The sequence below is a fragment of the Oryctolagus cuniculus genome, chromosome 11 (assembly GCF_964237555.1).
Source record: "Oryctolagus cuniculus chromosome 11, mOryCun1.1, whole genome shotgun sequence".
Taxonomy (NCBI): domain Eukaryota; kingdom Metazoa; phylum Chordata; class Mammalia; order Lagomorpha; family Leporidae; genus Oryctolagus; species Oryctolagus cuniculus.
Window position 1 is genome coordinate 20,730,785 of NC_091442.1, and position 20,486 is coordinate 20,751,270.

At 56.1% G+C, this 20,486-nt stretch overlaps 1 protein-coding gene across 1 annotated transcript in view; it reads right to left on the bottom strand.

Annotated features, from left to right (window-relative positions):
- Positions 1-11,438: 11,438 nt before the first annotated feature.
- Positions 11,439-20,486, bottom strand: part of VSTM2L (V-set and transmembrane domain containing 2 like) — a 29,344-nt gene continuing 20,296 nt past the window's right edge. The window contains exons 2-4 of the mRNA XM_002710772.5: positions 20,204-20,373; positions 18,641-18,691; positions 11,439-12,642 (exon numbers count right to left, since the gene is read on the bottom strand). Of these exons, the coding sequence (XP_002710818.1) occupies positions 12,370-12,642; positions 18,641-18,691; positions 20,204-20,373 (494 nt within the window). The 3' untranslated portion in view covers positions 11,439-12,369. The remainder of the gene's footprint in view (positions 12,643-18,640; positions 18,692-20,203; positions 20,374-20,486) is intronic.

The window sequence follows — 20,486 nt, forward strand, 5'->3', positions numbered from 1 at the left end:
AACTAGGACAGCACGGCCCCAGTGCATCCTAAATCACTTGTGGTGCATTTGCATATTAAATTGGACCATGTATGTGGCCATCGCCTAGAAGATGGCTTTATTCAAATACCCCCCCAGTGAACACTTTCAGACACCCAATTCCTGTGGCTCCAAATGCTGCTCAGCAAGCCTGCCCTCCGGGCTGGGGCAGGTGCGGGGCTGGGTTGTCGATGCAGGTGATGTTGGGGGTGCAAGAAACCCGGCTACAATTTCATGTGATGACCTTGTGGCCAAGAAAGAGAAATGAGCTGGAGGAACACAATCAGGTAAATGAGTCCCAAATGACAGCAGATTGATAGACACTGTGAAGCCGGACAAGCGTCTCCCGGTGGCACTCTGCAGCCACACTCAAATCCTCGGCCCTGAATTTTTAACCAACCATGTGCCTCGGTGAGGCATTTTTCCTTTGTTTCTCTAAGCACAAGTATCCTCAGAAATAGATCATTGCCCGTGTCAAGAGGTATCGTGCGGATTACCACGTAAAACTCACTAAAGCACTCAGCATTCAGTAAGCACTTAACAGTGATCCTTCCCATTTGCAGAACTGGGAAAGGGTTTGAGAGTTCTGTGCATGCAACAAGTTCAACAGGACGAGACTGCAAGTTTGCAACCGGCTGTGACAACAGGAGCGTGCTGCTGACACTGAGGAAGGTGGTGGTTCCGCTCTGCTTACCTGGAGTAGTGCTTCGTTGTGGGGAACTGTGTGTGTGTGTGTGTGTGTGTATTTTAAAGATGTATTTATATATTCGAAAGGCAGAGTGACACACACACAGAGAGAGAGAGAGAGAGAGAGAGAGAGAGAGAGAAATCCACACAGGGGCTGGCGTTGTGGAACACTAGGTTAAGCTGCTGCTAGCAACACCAACATCCCAGGTCGGAGAGCTGGTTTAAGTCTTGGCTGTTCCGCTTCCCAGCCAACTTCCTGCTTTTTCACCTGGAGGCAGAGGACAACAGCCCAAGGTCTTGAGTCCCTGACACCTGTGGGAGACCTGGATGGAGTTCCTGGCTCTGGCCTCCTTTTTTTCAACCTGGCCCACACCTGGCTGTTGTAGCCATTCGGGTAATGAAACAACAGATCAGAGGATGGAAGATTCTTAGCCCCCCCCCAAAAAAATAAATACCCCCAAAACAAAAAGAAATCCATGCACACTTTTTCTCATAATACACATTTTCCATGAACTTTTTGCAGACTCTCAGCATGTCCTCCTTTTGTTTCCTTTTAAGAGTCAGGAGGAAGTGCTTGTTCAGTGCCTGGGACACTGCATCCCCTGTTGGAGTGCCTGGGTGTGAGTGCCAGCTCTGGGCCTGATTCCAGCTTCCTGCTGATGTAGGCCCCTGGCAGGTGATGGCTCAAGTAGTTGGATCCCTGCCACTTAGGTGGGAGCCTGGATTGGGTCCCCAGCCCCTGGCCCAGCCTTGACTGTGGTGGGCATTTGTGGGGGGGGGGAGGGGGGGAGGTGAACCAGAGGATGGGACTCTCTGTCTCTGTTTCTCTTTTTTCTTAAAGAGTCAAGATCTTTCCCAGAAGGAGCCTCCTTTCCCCTCCAGCAAATGTCCCCTCCCAGCCCACTGCCCATCCCCCACTCACAGGACACTTCCCAGGCCAGCCTGTGGAGGAGCCTGGCTGTGCCCGGGCTGGGGAGCCTCTTCTGTGCCACAGGTGCAGCCGCGGCTCCCTTCTCAGGTACTGTGTAACAACATAGGATAAAACGACAGGGTTCCCAAGGGAGCCAATGACACTGAAGTGCACTTTTCAAACTATCTATTGTAAGGTATGCTATCGGAGTAGATGGGGTTCTTTGTTAGCGCGACGAAGAGCACACCTAGCAGCAGGTTTGGTAGCAGGCGTACTTCCGAAGCAGCGATGAGTGTAAAAAAGTCCCGAGGTGCCCGCAGCAGCTTCCCCCAAGAGAGGGAAGCGCTGGATTCCACCTAAGGTCAGTGAGAGCACAGAGCTTTCTCTCCCCCTCCATCAGCTACGGGCCAGGCGCTGCGGAGAGGGCTGGAGCGTGGCCCCTGGAGTCCCGGGCTGGAAGCTGGTCCTCATCTGGGGGTTTTAAGAGGTGGGTAGGTCACTGGGGGTCCTGCCGTCTGCAGGCATCAGTGCAGCCCTCGTGGGACCCCAGTTAGTTCCTGAGGGAGGGTTGTAGAGAAAGAGGGAGGCCAGCCCTCCCCGCGCTCCTCCCGCCGCTCCCCCGAGTGATCCCGGCTCCCTGTCTCGCCTCGCGGTTGCTCGCGTGTGTGATTCCGCCGTGATGCCTCGAGCCAAATCAAAGCCACTGCCCAATGCTGGACGTTGAGCCTCCAGAACCGGACGCTAAATAGACGTCTTCCCTTTGGGAAGCGCCCAGCCTCGAGAACTTTCTCACAGCCACAGCAAACGCTCCAACGCAGCATTCCTGTCCTCTCTCACCCCTGGGCGTGCACAGCACACACGGAGACCAGGCAAGCACTTTCTGGGACAAGCGGTTGGAAACCAACATAGAAACCGAAAGGAAATCAGGGCTAAGGGGAGCCAGAGGGGAGGACTGGGGAGAGAGGTCGAGGGAGCAGTCCCCGGGGGAGCAGTTCGGGTCTGCTGCAGGCGGGGTCGCCTGGGTGGCTTCCAGCTGGAGACAGCCCCTCCTCGAGGGAGGAAGACATCCTCACGGGGACTCAGGCGCCAGATGGTGCTCCTACTAGGATTCCCGCCAGCCTTGGCGGGCTTTCATTTCCCCCATTTTATTTACTTTTGTTTCCTGATTGATTTTCTTTAAATATTTATGTTTGTTTTAAGTCACAGACAGAATCTTGCCCTTTAACAAAGAGTCAGCCTACCAGGACTTAGTGGCCACGGCTTTGCAGCCTGGGACCTGTCTTTTCAGACAACTTGCTGTGCACAAGCCGTACCCCAACAATTCACCCGCTTCAGCATGCAAGGAAACTTAGTAGCAATGCAGATTCCCGGGGCCCCACTCCCCTCACCTCCACCCATGCTGGCAAATGAGAGCAGACGCTGGGTGCTGGATACATAGTGTCCCCTTTAGTTTTTCAAGGAAACTTTGAGGTGCAGAGAGAGGAGGTGGTTCTAAAATCATATGATACCTCAGAGGGGACAGAGCTGGGATTTGAACCTACCTCCTTCAGAACCCAAAGTCTATCGGGGTGGGGAACCGCTTCTCTGCCAAAGGCTGTTTGGAGATTTATAACATCATTCACAGGCCATACCAAATGATCAACTTAAAACAGCCTCCTGTAGTGTAATGAATCCGCCACTGCCCTGGCAGAATCAGACCAAACAATTCCCCAGGCGGTATATGGCCCGTGGGCCGCCCGGAAGCTCCCCACCCCTGCTGGTGTGAACTTTTTGGCTTCCACAGCTGTACCTGAGATGATCAGAGTGAGGCACTAGGCAGCAGCACCCCCAGAACATTTTCCCTTCTGGGGTAGAGGTGGCAAGCCTTAACGCATTGCTGGCACCTGCCTTGGATGGTGCTGACTTGAATGCACGCTCACATGGAAGTGCTCAGTGCCCCAACAATAAAGCTTGAGCCTCCTAAAAGTTCACAGGACACTCTGGATGTCTGTTCAAAGCCAGTGCTGGGAAGAGAGCAAAATTAGAAAAAAATGGGGAGCCGGCACCGTGGCTCACTTGGCTAGTCCTCCGCCTGCGGCGCTGCCAAGCCATGTGGGGGCCAGGTTCTGGTCCAGCTCTCTGCTGTGGCCCGGGAGGGCGGTGGAGGATGGCCCAGGTGCTTGGGCCCCTGCACCCGCATGGGAGACCGGGAGGGGGCGCCTGGCTCCAGGCTTTGGATTGACCCAGCTCCGGCCATTGCGGCCAATTGGGAAGTGAACCAATGGATAGAAGACCTCTCTCTCTCTCTCTGTCTCTCCTTCTCTCTGTGTGTAATTCTGACTTTTAAATAAATAAATAAATCTTTTTTAAAAAAATCAATAATACAAATTTTAAATTGTAATTTTTTAAGATTTTCTTATTTATTTGAAGGACAGAGTTACAGAAAGAGGTAGACACAGAGAGAGGTCTCCCATCCGCTGGTTCTCACCCCAGATGGTTGCAACGGCCAGAGCTGCTCCAATCTGAAGCCAGGAGCTTCTTCCGGGTCTCCCACGTGGGTACAGGGTCCCAAGGACTTGAACCATCTTCTACTGCTTTCCCAGGCCATAGCAGAGAGCTGGATGGGAAGAGGAACAGCCAGGTGTCGAACCGGCGCCCATATGGGATGTCGGCGCTTCCGGCCAAGGCTTTAACCCACTGTGCCACAGCGCCAGCCCCAATACAAGACTTTAAATACCAGAAACCAGAGTGTTCATTTAGCCAAATGCTTAGGAGCCCTATGTCCACATTGGAGTACCTGGATTCCTTTCCTGGCTCCAGTTCCTGACTCCAGGTTCCTGCTAATGCTGATCCCAGGATGCTTCCGGCCATTGGGTTCCTGCCACACATGTGGCAGATTGAGTTCCTAGCTTTGGCCCAGCCCATTCCCAGCCATTGCAGGCATTCGGGGAGTGAACCAGCAGGTGAGAGCATTCTCTCTCTGCTTCTAGAATGAATAAAAAATTCAAAAAGTAAATAATAAACAAATAAGATACAGTAGCCAAGGGCCTTCACATTTATACAAACAGCTAAGAATCAGATGTCATTACAACAGGAACTGTGAGAAGTAAACATTTGGTTCATTTTGGAAGTAAGGTGCTTAGCTGGGCGTGGACAACAAGCTAGCCTAACAGTTTGCAGGTGTGTGCAGACTAGCCACCCTAGCAGCTGGGTCACGTGCACCTGGAAGGCTCTCAGGCAAGCAGGAAGTCAGGAGTGGCCAAAGCAGCTGAAGTAACACCAGGAAGATCCTGACCCCGGAGCCTCAGCCTGTGAGGACTGCGGAGGGAATAAACACTGGCTGTCAACCCCCGGGTGCAGGCTGCTGGGCACCTGGCGCGCAAGGTGGATCATAAAGTCCCACTTTCACTTTCGCTTTTGCTGCACTTGCTGCATGTGAGCTCCTCCTCTGGGCGGACTGCGGAGGCTGTTTCTCACAATAAAAGCAACAACAAGTGTCAGGAATTGATCCAACCTGAACTACGCAAGACTGTGGGGAGAAGACATCTAAATACTCTCTCTACCTCCACCTCTGAGGGTACAGAGAAGCTGAAGCAAATGCGTAGCCACCACCTTGATTGTACAGTTTCTACCTTTCGAGCCTGCCATCTTTATCCAACCGTGAGGAACAGCTCTATGCTCGAATACGTCCTTCTACTCATAAGCAGACCCATCTTATTAAAATACGTTGTGGAAAAGCACATAAAAGGTCTTAAACAAGAGAGCACATCAGAGTACAGAGGGTTGAGACACGGAGAGATAATGTACTGAATAGCTAAGCTTTTGCTGTGTGATTTTATGAATTCAATAAGATCCTAAGTAAAAATAACAATTGAATTTTTGTAACTAGATTATTCTAGTTCTCATAGAAAAGCAAAGAAAAATTCAAGCAAGGTCTGGAGCCAGATTAAACAAAGAGAGGAGGAGAAAACAGCTGTGGGCTATATTAAAGTACATTATAAAACTATAATAATTAAAGCACATGGAAGTGACTAGAAATGAGGTCAAGGAACAGAAGAGGGAGTTGAGTCGTCCTGATTGGGGAGGGGGTAGGGATCTAATAATGGTAGTATTTCAAATCAATGGGGCAAATAAATAGTTTTGAAGACAACACATTAAAAAATTTATATATTGGGAAAAAATTTAAATTAGAGCTTTATCTCATAACCTTAAAGCTAAATTCCTGAAAGGTCAAATTTATATTTAGACAAATGAAAGATAACACAAGTGTGATAAAATAAAAGATGAATAGATACAAATCATTTAACTAAAACATTTAACTTGGAAGAGAAAAAAAAACACCAAAACAAAGTCAAAAGAAAAAAAGAAGGCTGGGAAAAATATTTGCAATTCATCTCAGAGGGAGCTCCTATAAATCAATAGGATGACAACCAACAAGCCAATAGAAAAATAGGCGAAAGTTATGAGCTGTCAGTTCAGAGAAAAGGGAGCATAAATGGTTCTTAAACAGGCAAAAAGACGCCCCATTTCCCTCATAAGAGAAATGCAAATTGTACCCAATAGACGGACCAGGATCCTGGGGCTGGGGCGACTGGGGACCTGGGGGTCAGGTGCCTGTGCTCAGACACAGTTTGTAGGAATGCAAATGGTCCTCCTCCTCGTGGAGAGTCCCTTGGCGATAGTCACCAAAATGGAAAATGCACAAATCCTTTGACCCGGCATTCCTACCTCCTCCATATTTGTCCTCCAGACGCATTTGCATATGCATGCACTGATTTATAACCTAGAAACCCCCTGCAGCCCCATTGTTAATAACACAAGACTGGAAACAACCTGGATGTTCATTTTGGGGTTTGGTGAATAAATATTTTTTTAAAGATTTATTTATTTATTTGAAAGGCAAGGGTTACAGAGAGGCAGAGGCAGAGGGAGAAAGAGAGAGAGAGAGAGAGAGGTCATCCATCCGATGGTTCACTCCCCAAATGGCCGCAGCTGGGCCAATCTGAAGCCAGGAGCCAGGAGCTTCTTCCAGGTCTCCCATGCAGGTGTAGGGGCCCAAGGACTTGGGCCATCTTCCACTGCTTTCCCAGGTCATAGCAGGAAGCTGGATTGGAAGTGGAGTAGCCGGGTCTTGAGCCAGAGCCCATATGGGATGCTGGCACTGCAGGCAGTGGCTTTACTTGGTACGCCACAGCACCGGCTCCATGCATAAATCTTGGCTTGTCTTTATAATGGGATATACTGTAGCCATTGAAAAAATCCACATGGGACCATTGCCAAGATAGCCACATGCCACATAATGATGTTTCCATCAACAGTGGACTGCGAACCTAGGACAGCAGTGGTTCCATAGGATTATACCAGGGCATGTGTGGTCCCTGGGTTATCCTGTGTGCATTGTGGTCCTGCTGATGTGCCTGGGAGGCAGCAGATGATGGCCTAAGTACTTGGGTTCCTGCTACGCACGTGAGAGATCCAGATGGAGTCCCTGCCTCCTGGCTTTAGACCGGCCCAGCGTGGCCCTGGCTATTGCGGGCATTTGGGGAGTGAAGCAGTGGATGGAAGATCTCTCTCTCTCTCTCTGCGTGCGTGTGTGTGTGTGTGTGTCTTTGCCTCTCCACCTTTCAAATATATAAATATTTAAAAGTAAAACAAGGATGACAGCATGGCTAAAAAAAACCCCCCATCACCTGGTGACATTGTAGTCACCATAAGGGCCTGGGGTCGCACATTACTCATTGTGTGGCTGCCGGTGTGCACTGCCTGTTGTGTAAAAGTTTAGCACATGGCCAGCGCTGCAGCTCACTTGGCTAATCCTCCGCCTGCCTCACGGGCACCCCGGGTTCTAGTCCCGGTTGGGGCACCGGTTCTGTCCCGGTTGCCCCTCTTCCAGTCCAACTCCCTGCTGTGGCCCGGGAGTGCAGTGGAGGATGACCCAGGTCCTTGGGCCCTGCACCTGCATGGGAGACCAGGAGGAAGCACCTGGCTCCTGGCTTCAGATCAGCGCAGCACGCTGACCGTAGCGGCCATTTGGGGGGTGAAGCAACAGAAGGAAGACTTTCTCTCTGTCTCTCTCTCTCACTGTCTAACTCTGCCCGTCAAAAAAAAAAAAAGTTTAGCACACACAATTACAGCACATCAGACTGGATCGTGCTGGTGAACAGCCATGTTACAGGTTTGTGCATTTCCGGTACCGTAAATCACTAGCGTGTACTCCTCCTACTTACCTGAAAGAGCACAGTGCCACGCCAGGCCAGGCCAGGCCAGCAGCAGCCTCAGGCACTCATGGATGCCCTACTGAGTGCAGCAAGAGGACCCGGGGAGGGCCCGGCCTGCACTGCTGGGCTTGGTTCCGCACACTCTGACACTGGCACACCCACCAACAAGGCGCTTCCCAGAGCACCTCCCTGCCATCAGGGGCCGTGTGGCCGTACGCTGTTTCCGCAGGGTCGCTGGTTGTTCCCCAGATGCTGGCACTGGGGAAACTGGAGGTCTAGGGGGGCCCGGACAGCTAAAGCCACAAGTGCCTCCCGTCCCCGGGTTATCCCGCGCTGGGCACAGAGTGGGAAGCGGCCTTCAACGACCTTGGGGAAGCACCAAGGGCTTTCTGAGCCTTCAGGGTAGGGCCTGGGGTCCCTGTTTTGGCATCATCCTCCCCCAGCCTCATGTGTCTCTAAGGACCCCTCCCCACCTTCTCAAGCCTTGTGGGGTGGAGCACAGCTTGTGGCTGGGGCTTCCGCGTAACAATCAGCCGGAACTCCTGCGTCCTGCCGCGTGTCTGGTGTGGCAGGTGCACACTGGGCGGTAGCTAGAGGCGCCCTGGTTCTTCAGTCAGCTTTACTGAGGTGTAGTCCACGTCCCGCGCACGCACTCTGAGCACATTCTCAGCCGCTGATGGGAGTCAGGCACAGCTGTGCAACCACAGCCGCAATTAATCTCTGAACACTTCCGTCACCCCCGGGAGAAACCTGGGCAGTCCCCTCCCACCCTCCTCTCCCTTAGGCTCGGACGGCCCCCATCTGATTCCAGTCTCTCTGGAGTGGCCAATTCTGGGCATTTCATGCAAACAGAATCAATCAGGGTGTGGCCTTTCGAGTCTGGCTGCTGTCACTTAGCACGAGGTCCGGGAGTGGGCAATATCCGGGCTGTATCAGGCGCATGGAATCATTTGGCACGGTCCTGCCAGGGCAACCACAGGCAGGACTGGAAATTCAATAAATCTACAGCAGGCTAATATTTAAGTTGATCATTTTGTGTGGCCCGTGAATGATGCTATAAATATCCACACGGCCCTTGGCAGAAGAAAGGTTCCCCACTCCTGGAGCCCATAGCCCAAGGGCATTTCTCTGTATTGCCAAAGAAGATCGCAGTGTCCGACTATACCACATTTTCTTAGCCATGCACTGATTGATACAGATTTTGAGTTGTTTCCAATTTGGGGCTATTATGAAAAATGTTACTATGAATAATCATGAACAAGTTTTTTCTTTAAATACTTTTAAAAATGTTTAAAATTTTACTTGGGAGGGAAGGAGGGAGAGAGAGAGAAAGCGAATGAGTGAGCTACCATCTCATCCATTGGTTCATTCCCCAAATGACTGTAACAGCGAGGGCTGGACCAGTGCTAAAGCTGGGAGCTAGAAATTCAATGCAGCTCTCCCATGTGGATGGCAGGGACCCAATCAGTTGTGCCAGCACTGTCCCGAGAGGACCACAGGTTGTAGACCCCCAGGCCTGGGACAAGGATTTGCAACCAGTCCGGAGCCCTGCCTGCTCCCCACTGCCCATCTTGGTTCAGTTCTGCTTCAGGCATCCACCCACCCCCCGGCCAGCCAGCGCCCCATCCTCCTGCCTTCCTTCTCCCTCTCGCCCACCCAGCCTCCAGCCTCCAACTCGCTCTTTTCTGAACCTCAATGACTTCCTCTGACAACTGAGGGTGCAACACCCACCCTGGGGTTGCCATGGTGACTGGCGCAGGGCCTGGGGGCAAGAGTTCCAGTTCCTGCATGGTGCCCATGGTTTCTACAGGTGCACAAAGGAAGGAGCAGCTGCCCACAGTGGCTACAATGGCTTGATCTGAGAGCCCTGGCAGATTCTCAGCAGGTCATGGAAGGTGGGACCCTCAGCTGGGATGAGCCAAGGGGGGCCCAGAGCCCAGGGTTTGGGAAGGAAGTAGGGGTCCCAGCCTGATAGAGCAAACAGGCTTTAAGGCTAAGGGAGGTAGAGTTCAGCAGCTGTGTGACCGTGGGCAAGCTGTAATAAGGGAATGGTGCTACCACAGGAGAAAACAAGATTCCAAAGCAAGGACCTGGACCTCTGGCCTGCAAGGACCTAGCATCCCCGCAAGTCCCATGCTCGTGCACCCCGGGAAACACCCCTGTGCTCTGTGCTCCGTGCCGGTTGCTAAGGGCACCCAGGCAAGAACACACTCAAGAAGTGATGATTGGAATGGGCACTTGGGGTAGTGGTTAAGATGCCATTTGGGGCACCTGCATCCCGTATTGGAGTATCGGAGTCTGAATCCTGGCTCTGCTCTGTTCCAGTTTCCTGCTAATGTGCAGTCTGGGAGGCAGCTGTGATGTTTATCCTTGTACTCAAGTGCTTGGGTCCCTGCACTCACATGGGAGACCCAGAGTGAGTTCCCGGCTCCCGGATTCCTCCTGACCCAGCCTCAGCTGCTGGAGACATTTTTGAGGAGTAAACAAGTAGATAGGCAATCTCTCTCTTCCTCTCCCTGTCATTGAAATAAATAAATAAAAATAATTTTTAGGGTCCTGTATTGTGGTACAGTGGGTTAAACAGTCACACACGTGCCGGCATCCCATATCTGAGCTCCAGTTTGAGCCTTGGCTGCTCTGCTTCCAATCCAGCTCTCTGCTATGGCCTGGGAAAGCAGTGGAGGACGGCCCAAGTCCTTGGGCCCCTGCACCCAAGTGGGAGACCTGGAAAAAACTCCTGGCTCCTGGCTTCTGCCTGGCCCTGGCCTGGCCATCGTGGCCACTGGGAGAGTGAATCAGTGGATGGAAGATCTTGTTCTCTTTCTCTGTCTCTCATTCAAATCAATAAAATCTTAAAACACAATCTTTAGAAATTATCTGTATCTTTTGCTTTTTTAAAAAAGATTTATTTATTTATTTGAAAGCCAGAATTACACAGAGCAAGAAGGAGAGGCAGAGAGAGAGAGAGGTCTTCCATCCACTGGTTCACTCCCCAGTTGGCCGCAACGGCCGAAGTTGTACTGATCCAAAGCCAGGATCCAGGAGCTTCTTCTGGGTCTCCCATGTGGGTGCAGGGGCCCAAGGACTTGGACCATCTTCTACTGCTTTCCCAGGCCATAGCAGAGAGCTGGATCGGAAGTAGAGCAGTTGGGACGAGAACTGTCACCCATATGAGATGCCGGCACTGCAGGCGGCGGCTTTACCTGCTATGCTACAGCGCTGGCCCCATCTGCATCTTTTCAAGTAAGGAGATGCTTACCTTAACAGTCAGGATGTGGTTGCCTCCTAGGGTGGGATATGACCAGGAAGACATGGGCTGGGCTTTCTGTCCTGGGTGCTATGCTTGGTAGGTGCTGGCCACATGGGTGCTGGTTTTCTGATGGCTCACAGAACCGCAAGCCTGCTTTCCACGCTCTTCTGCACATGCAATGCTTTCAGAGCCAGCGGAGACTCCAAGTGCCTGGTGAGTGGGTTGGAGCTGGACAGAGCCGCTTTGCTCGTGCCCCTCTCCCTGCGCCCTCACGAACTCTTGGGCGCAGGTGCCAGGCTGGTGAAACCTGTGCTGGATGAGCCAAGGCCTCCCCCACCCTGCCTGGCCCTGCCACACCCCAGGAAAACACTGCCCGGAGGGTGTTGAAACCGCTTTATTCAGGTTGGCTGGTAGTCACAATTGGATCATTTATACAGGGACACCCACTCACCCCTAGGCACAGCCCCCTCCCCCATGCCCCACTCCACCGCGGGGGGCAGCCCGAGGTCGGAGCCCAGTAGAAATATTTACAAATCAGTAGGGGTAGGTGTTCCCCACAGGGAACGGAGGGGACTGTTGGAGGGGGAGCTCTTGGCTCCCAACAGCCCCAGGCCCTCGGCTGGGCTTGGCATGGGTCCCAGGAGGGGCTGGGACGTTGGGGGCTGGCAGAGGGGGGCTCCCAATGGAGCCTCAAAGACCCTCCCAGGGGTCCTGCTGGTGCAAATCTCTGCATGGAGCCGGGGGTCAAAGATGCCTGGTTCCCCCTCCCTGGGGGGAGGGTTCTGAGTGAGCTGTAGGGGGCCGAGCAGGACACCCCGGCAGGCTCTCCTCCCAGGGCCCCTGGGAGTGACCCTGCTAAGGGGCCACCATTCCCAGCTCTCCGCCAGGGGAGGGGCCCTAGTTCTGCTTGGAAGATTCAAGTCCAAACTGGGGAGGGGTCACTCCCAGGTCCAAGAGGGAGATGGCAGGAAGGAGGAAGCGTGGCTGGGAGGCCCCTGCTCAGGACAGGATGGGGGACAAGCAGGCAAAGCAAAACACCAGACTCCACGGAAGCTGGCGACAGAAAGGGGGGCAGCCTGGGCTCCGCAGGGTCCCCGCCCCAGCACTCAGGGCGGCTGTCCCCTGGAGCCCAGGGCCACCTTCTCGCAGCTGAGCCGGGTCACTGCAGGGGTGTGAAGGGTGGGGGTGGGGGGCTTACATGCTGAGCAAGGGTGGTGGGCAGAGGGCGGGCTGGGGGCTGGGGAGGCGGCTGGCTGGCCGCAGGCAGTCCTGTCCCCACGGTCCAGCAGGGCCGGCCGGGCATCAGGCTAGAGGCTGCAGGCCTCCTGGTCCACCGAGCGCTTCCTCAGCTCCTTGCCCGGCTTGGGGGGCGGTGGGGCAGGCGCGGCCGGAGGGGCTTCGGGCAGGTGCAAGACCGAGTTCTCTCCCGGCTGCACCCGCAGGTATGCCTTGACCTTGTGGTGCCGGGCCTTGCCATCACTGAAGTCGATGACCCGGCACTCATAGGTGCCTTCGTCCGTGGGCTTCACCCGGGACAGGCGCAGCTTGTGCGAGATGTTGCTGCCCACGACCTTGACCACCTGGGAGCAACAGAAAAACCATGACCTGTCCGCCTGGGCAGTGTGGGGGTCCTGTGGGCCCGGGGCCATGCCTCTAGGGTGCACACCTGAATGTCTGCATGAGCCTCAGTCACACAGCAAAGGGGAAGCTGCCTGAGAACAGGACCTTGTCCGGGACCCCCGTGCAGTTGTCAAAAAAAACCTCCTGGCAAAACTCCGCCCATAAAAAGTCTCTGCTGTGTGCAGAGTTGAAACACCGGGAGGAGGGGACGGAGTTCTGGGCTCCTGGCTTCAGCCTGGCCCAGGTCGGCTCTGGTGGACATTTAGGGAGGGAACCAGTGGATGGAAGACCCTCCCCAGCCCCCGGCCGCCTCTCCTCTCCGTCTGCCTTTCAAAGCAATAAAATGTTTAAAAATGAAATAAGCAGGGATGGAGAAGGAAGGGGTGCCCACCCTCCCTAGAGACGCCCGACCCCACCTCCCGCAGAGAGCAGAGATCAAGCCCATCCCGGGATCCTCCCGCCCTCCGGCTCTACAGACTCCCAGCCCCACACTCTACTGGCAGGGCCGCCGGCTTTCCTGCTCCTGCGGCCCCCAACGCCCAGAGCAGGAGGCCCAGGTTTGGGCCAGGTGGGACAGCCCTGCTGGTCCCCCTGCCCCACGTGAGGGTGGGGATGAGGGGAGCAGGGGCTGCGGGAGGGTGCTGTCAGCCTGCAGACACGTTTCCGAGCCTGCCGGGCCCAGCGGGACCGCCAGTTGGCTCACCAGGCTGCCCGGGCCGGCTCGTCATCAGCTCCCTGGTGTGGCGCTCTTCTGACCCCATGGCCTCTGCTCAGGCTGCCAGGGGCTGCCCGGGGGCTCGTCTCCGTCTTCCCCTGCTGACGCCCACTCATGATCTCAACTCCCTGTCTATTGCCTGCTGGCAGAGCGTTTCGAGCCATCCGTCTGTTGACTTGGTTTGGGTTTCTCCCCCTCGCTAAACCGTAAGCTCCGCGAGAGCAGGGACCAGATCCATGTCGTTGCACAGAGCTCAGCGCCCGGTAAACCACAACCGACAGGCGTCAAGGATCGCACTCGCCTCACTTCCTTCTTTCTCCAGCGGCAGACGCTTTCTCGTCACGGGTCACAGACACATGAGGATACCCACTTTACAGACGGTGACACTGAGACTCCAGAAGGAAAAGCCACCCAGCCAGGGGTGGGCACTCAAACTCCAAACGCTGAGACAGGCCCACAGAGGGTCCCCAGAGCTGCCCGGGCCTCAGCAGGGGTCCTAAGGCTCTCGCTGGGGATTGGATAGGTGAGCAGCAGAGGGAGCCTGGCCCATTCTCTCGCACACCAAGCCTGCCATGCTGATCCTTGTCTCCCAAGTGGCGGCAAAACAGGGGCTTATGGGTACAGCAAGAGGTACCAAGGTGGGCCATGGGCAGAATGTCCCAGTGCCACCAGCCTCTCTTGGTAGGGGTCGTGAACGCGGTAGCCCCTCCCCAGCGCCAGGCCTGGCTGCAGCCCACCCCTTCCCGCCTGCCAACTCCATCACCTCGGAACAAGGGTGCGGAGCTGCCCCGCGGTCCTGCCGGGGAGGCGGGAGATGCCGCGGCAAGTGCGCAGCGGGAGCGAATCACCGCCACATCTGCTTCCCTCACGGATATTAATTATCCTTCATGTGTCAGCCCTACAAGGTGCTAATGGAGTAATAATGTGCAGCAGCTCGCGGGGAGGGGGCCACTGAGCCCGGGACCCCCTCCCTCCCAGCAGACACAGGTGGCTTCAGAAATAAGGGCTCCTCCCCCTCAGAGAGGAGGAGGGGACAGGGAGCCTGGAGCAGGCGCTGGAGGCTGGCATTGCCACCCCCCTCCCCCCCATCTCCTGTGCCCCGGCTTTGGCTGTCTCTGGCTGCATTCACCCATTCATTCGACGAAAGTTTCCTGAGTGCCTAGGGCCGGCTGTGGACCCCAGCAATGCCCACCAGTCTAACGGAGAAACCACATGGAGGACAAGGACGCAAGGTGACAGTCTCCTCCAGCCCCCATCTGCAGAGGGCAATCAATCAACCCTAAGCCAGCAGGAGCGGGGCTGATGCGGGTGTCGCTGGGGCTCCGCTCACCCAGCGATGTTGGGCGGACGCTGCTAGGCCCCCCATGGGGTGGGTGCAGAGGCGGAGGCTCAGAGAGGTGACGGGATTTTCCCACGGCCACTCAGCTGGTGACAGACACCAGGCCTTCGCCACGGTGGGCAGAAACTCCAGGCCTGCCTTCCCAGCCCCCACGGTGGGCGGCGGGAGCAGCCTGCCGGGTCTCAGCGTTCACAGGCTGCATGGCAAGCCCTGGCCCAGCCCTGCAGTGCGGCTGGAGAGGCCGGGGAGGGAGCCCCGGGGCGGCCTGGCGCTAAATCATCATCACCTGCTCTCAGCATCGACAGGCCTTCGCGGTGCAATTAAGCACCTAATTACGCTGAAAGAGACAAGGCCAAGTCCTCACCACGACCAGGCTCGGCCTCCTCCCGCTCACCCCACCCCCACCCCCGGCTCAGACCCTTCCAGGCGCAGCAGGGACACCCCTAGGCCCAGCTCTTTCCTCCCAGCCATGCCCACCTTGCCCATCCTGGCCTCCTGGCTGAGATGCAGCCCCGGGAGCAGGGGTCACATGGTCCCTGCCCTGCAGCTCCCTGGGGGGTGCTCCACTCCTCCCCACCAAGGCAGGGCTCTCCAGACCTGGGTCCCAGATGGCCTAACCTGCCCGGCCACACCTTGCCCAGTCATGGTCCCTGTTTTCCTTCCTCTCCGGCGTAGCCCGTCCCAGAATGCCACGGGTCTTGCTCAGAATGTCCTTGGGCCCCTTCCTCTTGTCTCCAGAATCTAGACTCCCCACACTGGCCCAGGCAGGGTCCTGGCCTCTCTTGTCTAGGCAGCGACCCCAGCCTCCTCCCAAAGCCACTCTGGCCCTTTCCTGGCCGTTCCTCTGTGACAGACAGCTTATCAAAACACCCCTGACTCTCTACAGACCCCTCACCAGCTCCACCACACTCAGTGCTCTTGCTGCAGATGGCACCTCCTCCAGGAAGCCCGCCTGGCACCCAGGCTAGCTTGAGTCCTCTCTTAGCAGCTCTCAGAGACCAGGGCAGCTCTCATTTTGATGGTCACAGTTGTCATATTTCTATTTATCATGGTGACCACTGGATTAATGCCCACCTCGCACACTGGACTGTGTGTGACCTTGACCCTCCCAATGTGTCTCCTGCTTAGGGTGAACCCAGCCACCAGCTGGGTGGAGATGGAGCCCCCAGGGAGGGGAGCGGGTGTGGAAATCCTCACCTTATCTTTACATCGGGCCTTCGGGGATCATCTCCACTTGGAAATGGATTAAAGGGAAATTAACCCAAATTCCAGCTCAAAAGACTTCAGTCAGATGTCAAAGAAAAGCTTCCAGGGGCTGACGCTGTGGCACAGCGGTGCAGCTGGTTACGCTGCCTGCCGCTTGTGACACTGGCATCCCACACAGGAGCGCTGCTCCACTTCCCATCCAGCTCTCTGCTGTGGCCTGGGAAGGCAGTGCACGATGGCCCAAGTGCTTGGGCCCTGCACCTGCATGGGAGACCAGGAAGAAGCTTCTGGCTCCTGGCTCCTGGCTTTGGATCATCCCTGCTCTCGCCGTTTCAGCCATCTGGGGAGTGAACCAGCGGATGGAAGATCTCTGCCTCTCTGTAACTCTGCCTTTCAAATAAATAAATAAATCTTAAAAAAAAAAAAAAAGACATGGGAATATTTGGCCTGGATCCCTGCCTACTCAGTGAGCCCCTGTGGATACACAAGCTGGATCCCTCAGGTCCCAAGGTCCCAGCTAGGGACATGCATGTACAGGTGTGTGCACATATATATACATACCTGTGCACATACATGTGCGTGCATGGGCTCCGCATCACAGTGTATGTGACGTGGTGTGAGTGTATGTGTGTGATGTGGTCTGGGTCTATGTGTGTGTGAAAGTCACTTGATAAATATTTACTGGGCACCCACTTTTTGCCAGGCTCTGTGCTGGGCCCTGGAAATGCAACAGTGAACCAAGCACAGTCCCAGCTCCCCGGCTCCCCACCTTGGGGGAAGACAGACATGAAGCAGACTCACAGATGGGCAACCACAGATGGAAACAGAGCCGGCGGGGAGAAGCAAGGGGCACTGGCCAAGCACAGGTCCCGGGTGGCTTCCCTGAGCCGAGCTCTGCAGGAAGAGAGAGGGGAGCCGGTTCTGACCGGTTCTGGTGCAGAGGGCCTGGCCTGTGCAGAGGCCTGGGAGCAGGAAGGACCGGGAAGCCGAAAGGCCGCCAAGGTTGGCAAGGACAGGGCAGTGGCGCTGGCCGTGGCTGCCCCACCTCTAAAATGGACGACGGTTCGGCCCCTCCTGTAGAGGTGTTTGGGATGAAATGAGTGGGTGCGACAGAAGGAAAATGCCACGGAGAGAAGTCTGGGCCCTCTCTCAGACTGCCGGACCCAGGTGTGCCTCTGCTCACAGATGTTGGCCGATTCTGCGTCTGTGTCTTTAAGAGCAGTCCTTTGTGTCCTGCTGTCTGCAGGAGCAGCTGGGCCTTGGACTGTGCATTTCCTACCCCGCCCCGCAGCGCCCCTGCTGGCTGGAGAGGGAATGTACCGCGTGGGGGAGTCCCGACGCAATCATGCCTAGCCCATTGGTTTCTTTAACTAATTAGCATGGGCGCGTTTCCCCTCCAGTGGGGCCCAGAAGCCTCAACTTCAAATCCTCCAAGTCAATTAGATTGTCCCCTCCTTTCCTGAGCTGCTCCTTAACCCCCATCAAAATCACAGGAGACAGTCGGGAGGAAGGGGGAGGTGTGGATTCTTACAGGTGGGGCCCCAGACGTGGCCTGCGCTCGGCAAAGCATAGCGGTGTGGAGTGGACTGGCGGGAGCTGGAGCTGGAAATGGCTTGAGTTTCCAGACCCCACCTGATCCAGGCCAGGTAGCGCCCAGGGCGCTCTGAAGGCAGGTGCTTACCCTCCTCTTGCTGGCGTGGCCAGAGCAGCCATACCTTGGCCCTTTGCCCCCACGTCCCCCTGTGCCCACTCTCTACACCATGACCTCTCGTTTGGTTTCTCTATGTCTAACTGGCCATGGCATCATGAGTTCACCCACAAAGCCTTGAAAAATCTGTGCAAGAACCAAGCAGAGAAAAGCAAATTTGGAGAGGTCACCCCCCCCGCCCCATCCTCTAACACGTGCACATCTGTGCCCCCAAGGGCACCCGCGTTTTCCCAGGGAGTTGCTGCAGCTCCCGACATCAGCCCCACGCACAAGTCCAGCCTGCTCCCCGGGCCATGACTATCCCCAGGTCGGCCCCCTCTCCTCCGTCTTCCCTCCACCATTGCCTCCTTTCTCAGTCCTGCCTGCCTCTCATAGGCCCGGCTTTGGGTGTTCAACCCCCCCAAAACCATCACCCCCGAGCACTGCTGGGCCCCAGCAGTAGGCCAGAGACCAAGACCTCAGCAACACCCTTCACCCTTGGGGTGACCTCTGGCAAGGCTTCGAACCCCCAATCCCCTCGTGCCCCACCTGGAGAATGGGTGACTGCTCGGCCTTCCAGGAGTCACGCACCCAAAGGTCCAGGTAGTCCTGAAGGCCCCACCCTGCAGCCAGGTCACCAGAGCGACCCTGAGACGCCGGAGCAGTCAGCCATGATGAGCCGGAAAAAGCCGGCTCAGCCCCACTGATTTTGTTCCTTCCCCAAATAAAAAATGCCGCACGAGAGGCAGGACACGCTGGGGCGCACACAGTCTCGGCCGGCAGCAGGAAACGCGTCTTCCCTCCCTCTGTCATTCTTTGCGCCTGTCATTCAATGAACTTGAAAAATCTCTGGCTTTTAAAACACAGAGCCAGACCATTTGCCCCTCCCCCTTTTCTCCTCCTCCGTCTTCTGGCCCAAGTTGCCTGCTGACCTGGACCAAAACCAATTTTTTTAAGTGACAGCTGCATCCTCCATTAGAGCTCAGGCAAGCAGTCATTATCAAAACTCACACTTATCTTGGTGGCGTCCTGTGCTGCGTCTTCCTGCTGAGATGCCTTTAGCTGGTGGGAGCGGGAGGGGCAGAGAGAGCAGAGAGAGACAAAGTGTTAGCAGGGTGGGGGTGGGGTGGGGGGCCTGGCAGGAGCTGAGACTCCAACTACAGATGTGATGGGTGAGGCGGGAAGGGGGGGTCTGGGCTTGGGCCCCTCAGCTCTCTGTGTCCACTCAGAGGATGGTGGGGGTGGGGACAGGGTCAGAGCACAAGACTAAAAGAGATCCCTGGAAAACCACCTGCTCCTGCTACGCCTTGAGCTGCCTAAGGGGACCTTACATGAACAGGAGAAAATGTAAGAGCCTGCTGGGTGTGTTCTAGGAGTGTCTGTCTGTGAATGTTCGTGCTATCCGGTGTTCACATAAGCACATGTGAACGTGTGTTTGGGGCAGATGCCGTGGGAACCCTGCCCACGTACCACGCCCTTGCAAGCGGACGTTGGTGTCGTCCAATCACAAACACCTGCAACTCTTTCTCCAGCCGTTGGAAGTCTCTGAGGCTGTGCGTGGCTGGCTGGCTACCCCCAAGAGCCAGACAGGCTGCTGTGTCCTTGTGCACAGGAGGCAGGGGAATGGGGGGGGCCGGCTGCTGCGTGCATATGGAGGTATGCAACTCCCCGTGTTCATAGATTGCCAGGGCACAGGCGTGTCCCGTGTGTACAAACGCCCGCGTCTTAGATGGAGTCCCCAAAACCCGACTTTGAGGCAACGATTCAGGAGCAAATGGGTTATCTGGGAGGTGATTCCAGGAAACAGGAGCGGGGAAATGCGAGTCCTGGGAGGTCTTTGCTTCCCAGCAGTTAGCCCTGCAGGCAGGTGCAGCTCAGTCCCACTCTGCGCTGGGCGCTGCTGGGAGAGAGAGCGGAGCACTCTTCCATTTTGCCAGCAGAGGGACCGGGAGCTGGGGTGTTTATCCTCGGACCTTGTCTGTGTGGGGTTGGGGGCTGCTCCCCGGTTCCTCCCACCTGCCCTGCTGGCCAGCAGACACTGCTGTGTGGAGAAACCCTCAGGCGGCGGAGTTGTGGGCAGGGGCGTGGCGGGCAGGCAGGGCACACGCAGCATCCGTGGTAGCAGGTGTGTCCACGTGAGCAGGTGCACGTGGAGAGCTGAGCACCGGTGCAGCGGCTGGGGTGCTGGGGGCCTATTTGTGAGTGAACTTGGGAATGAACTGAGCAACCACGTTGCCCTTATCTTCAGGGCCCTATATGAAACCACTGTCTGTGCAGCTTACGGGTTGGGGAAAGTGAGTCCCGAGACCCATGCTGCCGCGTAGCCTAGAGCCCGCTTCTGCCCCTCCGGCCTCAGTTTCCCCACCCGTATCCCCAAGGGGAAGGCCATTCCTGCAGTGCTGCAGGAGCTCAGCCTCCACTCAGGGTGGTGCCTTATTCCCCATCATCACCTGAACCCCTCACCCCAGGAGGAAGAGGGAATGGGGGCCGCAGGGGCCGCAGAGGACAGATGGAGGGGCAGAGACACCCCGGGCCAGCACTCCCCCAGCCCCTCGGCATCTCCCAGGGGCGTACCTGGTTGGAGGCCCAGGCCTGCTTGTCGGTCCAGTCCCGATGGCTCCGCACGTACCACCACTGGATCTCCAGCGAGTAGGAGGGGGAGCCGCTGCCGCGGAACGAGCAGGCCAGCTCCACGTCCTCACCCGTCCGCGCAGTCATGTCATGGGGCGTCTCTGTGAACAGGGCTGTGGGAAGGACAGAGGAGTCGTGGCCAGGGCCCGGGAACAGAAGGATCCCCGTGCAGAGCTCTGGCCAGGGGGGCAGGGGGAGGGGGCGCTGCGAGCAGTGGGCTGGAGGG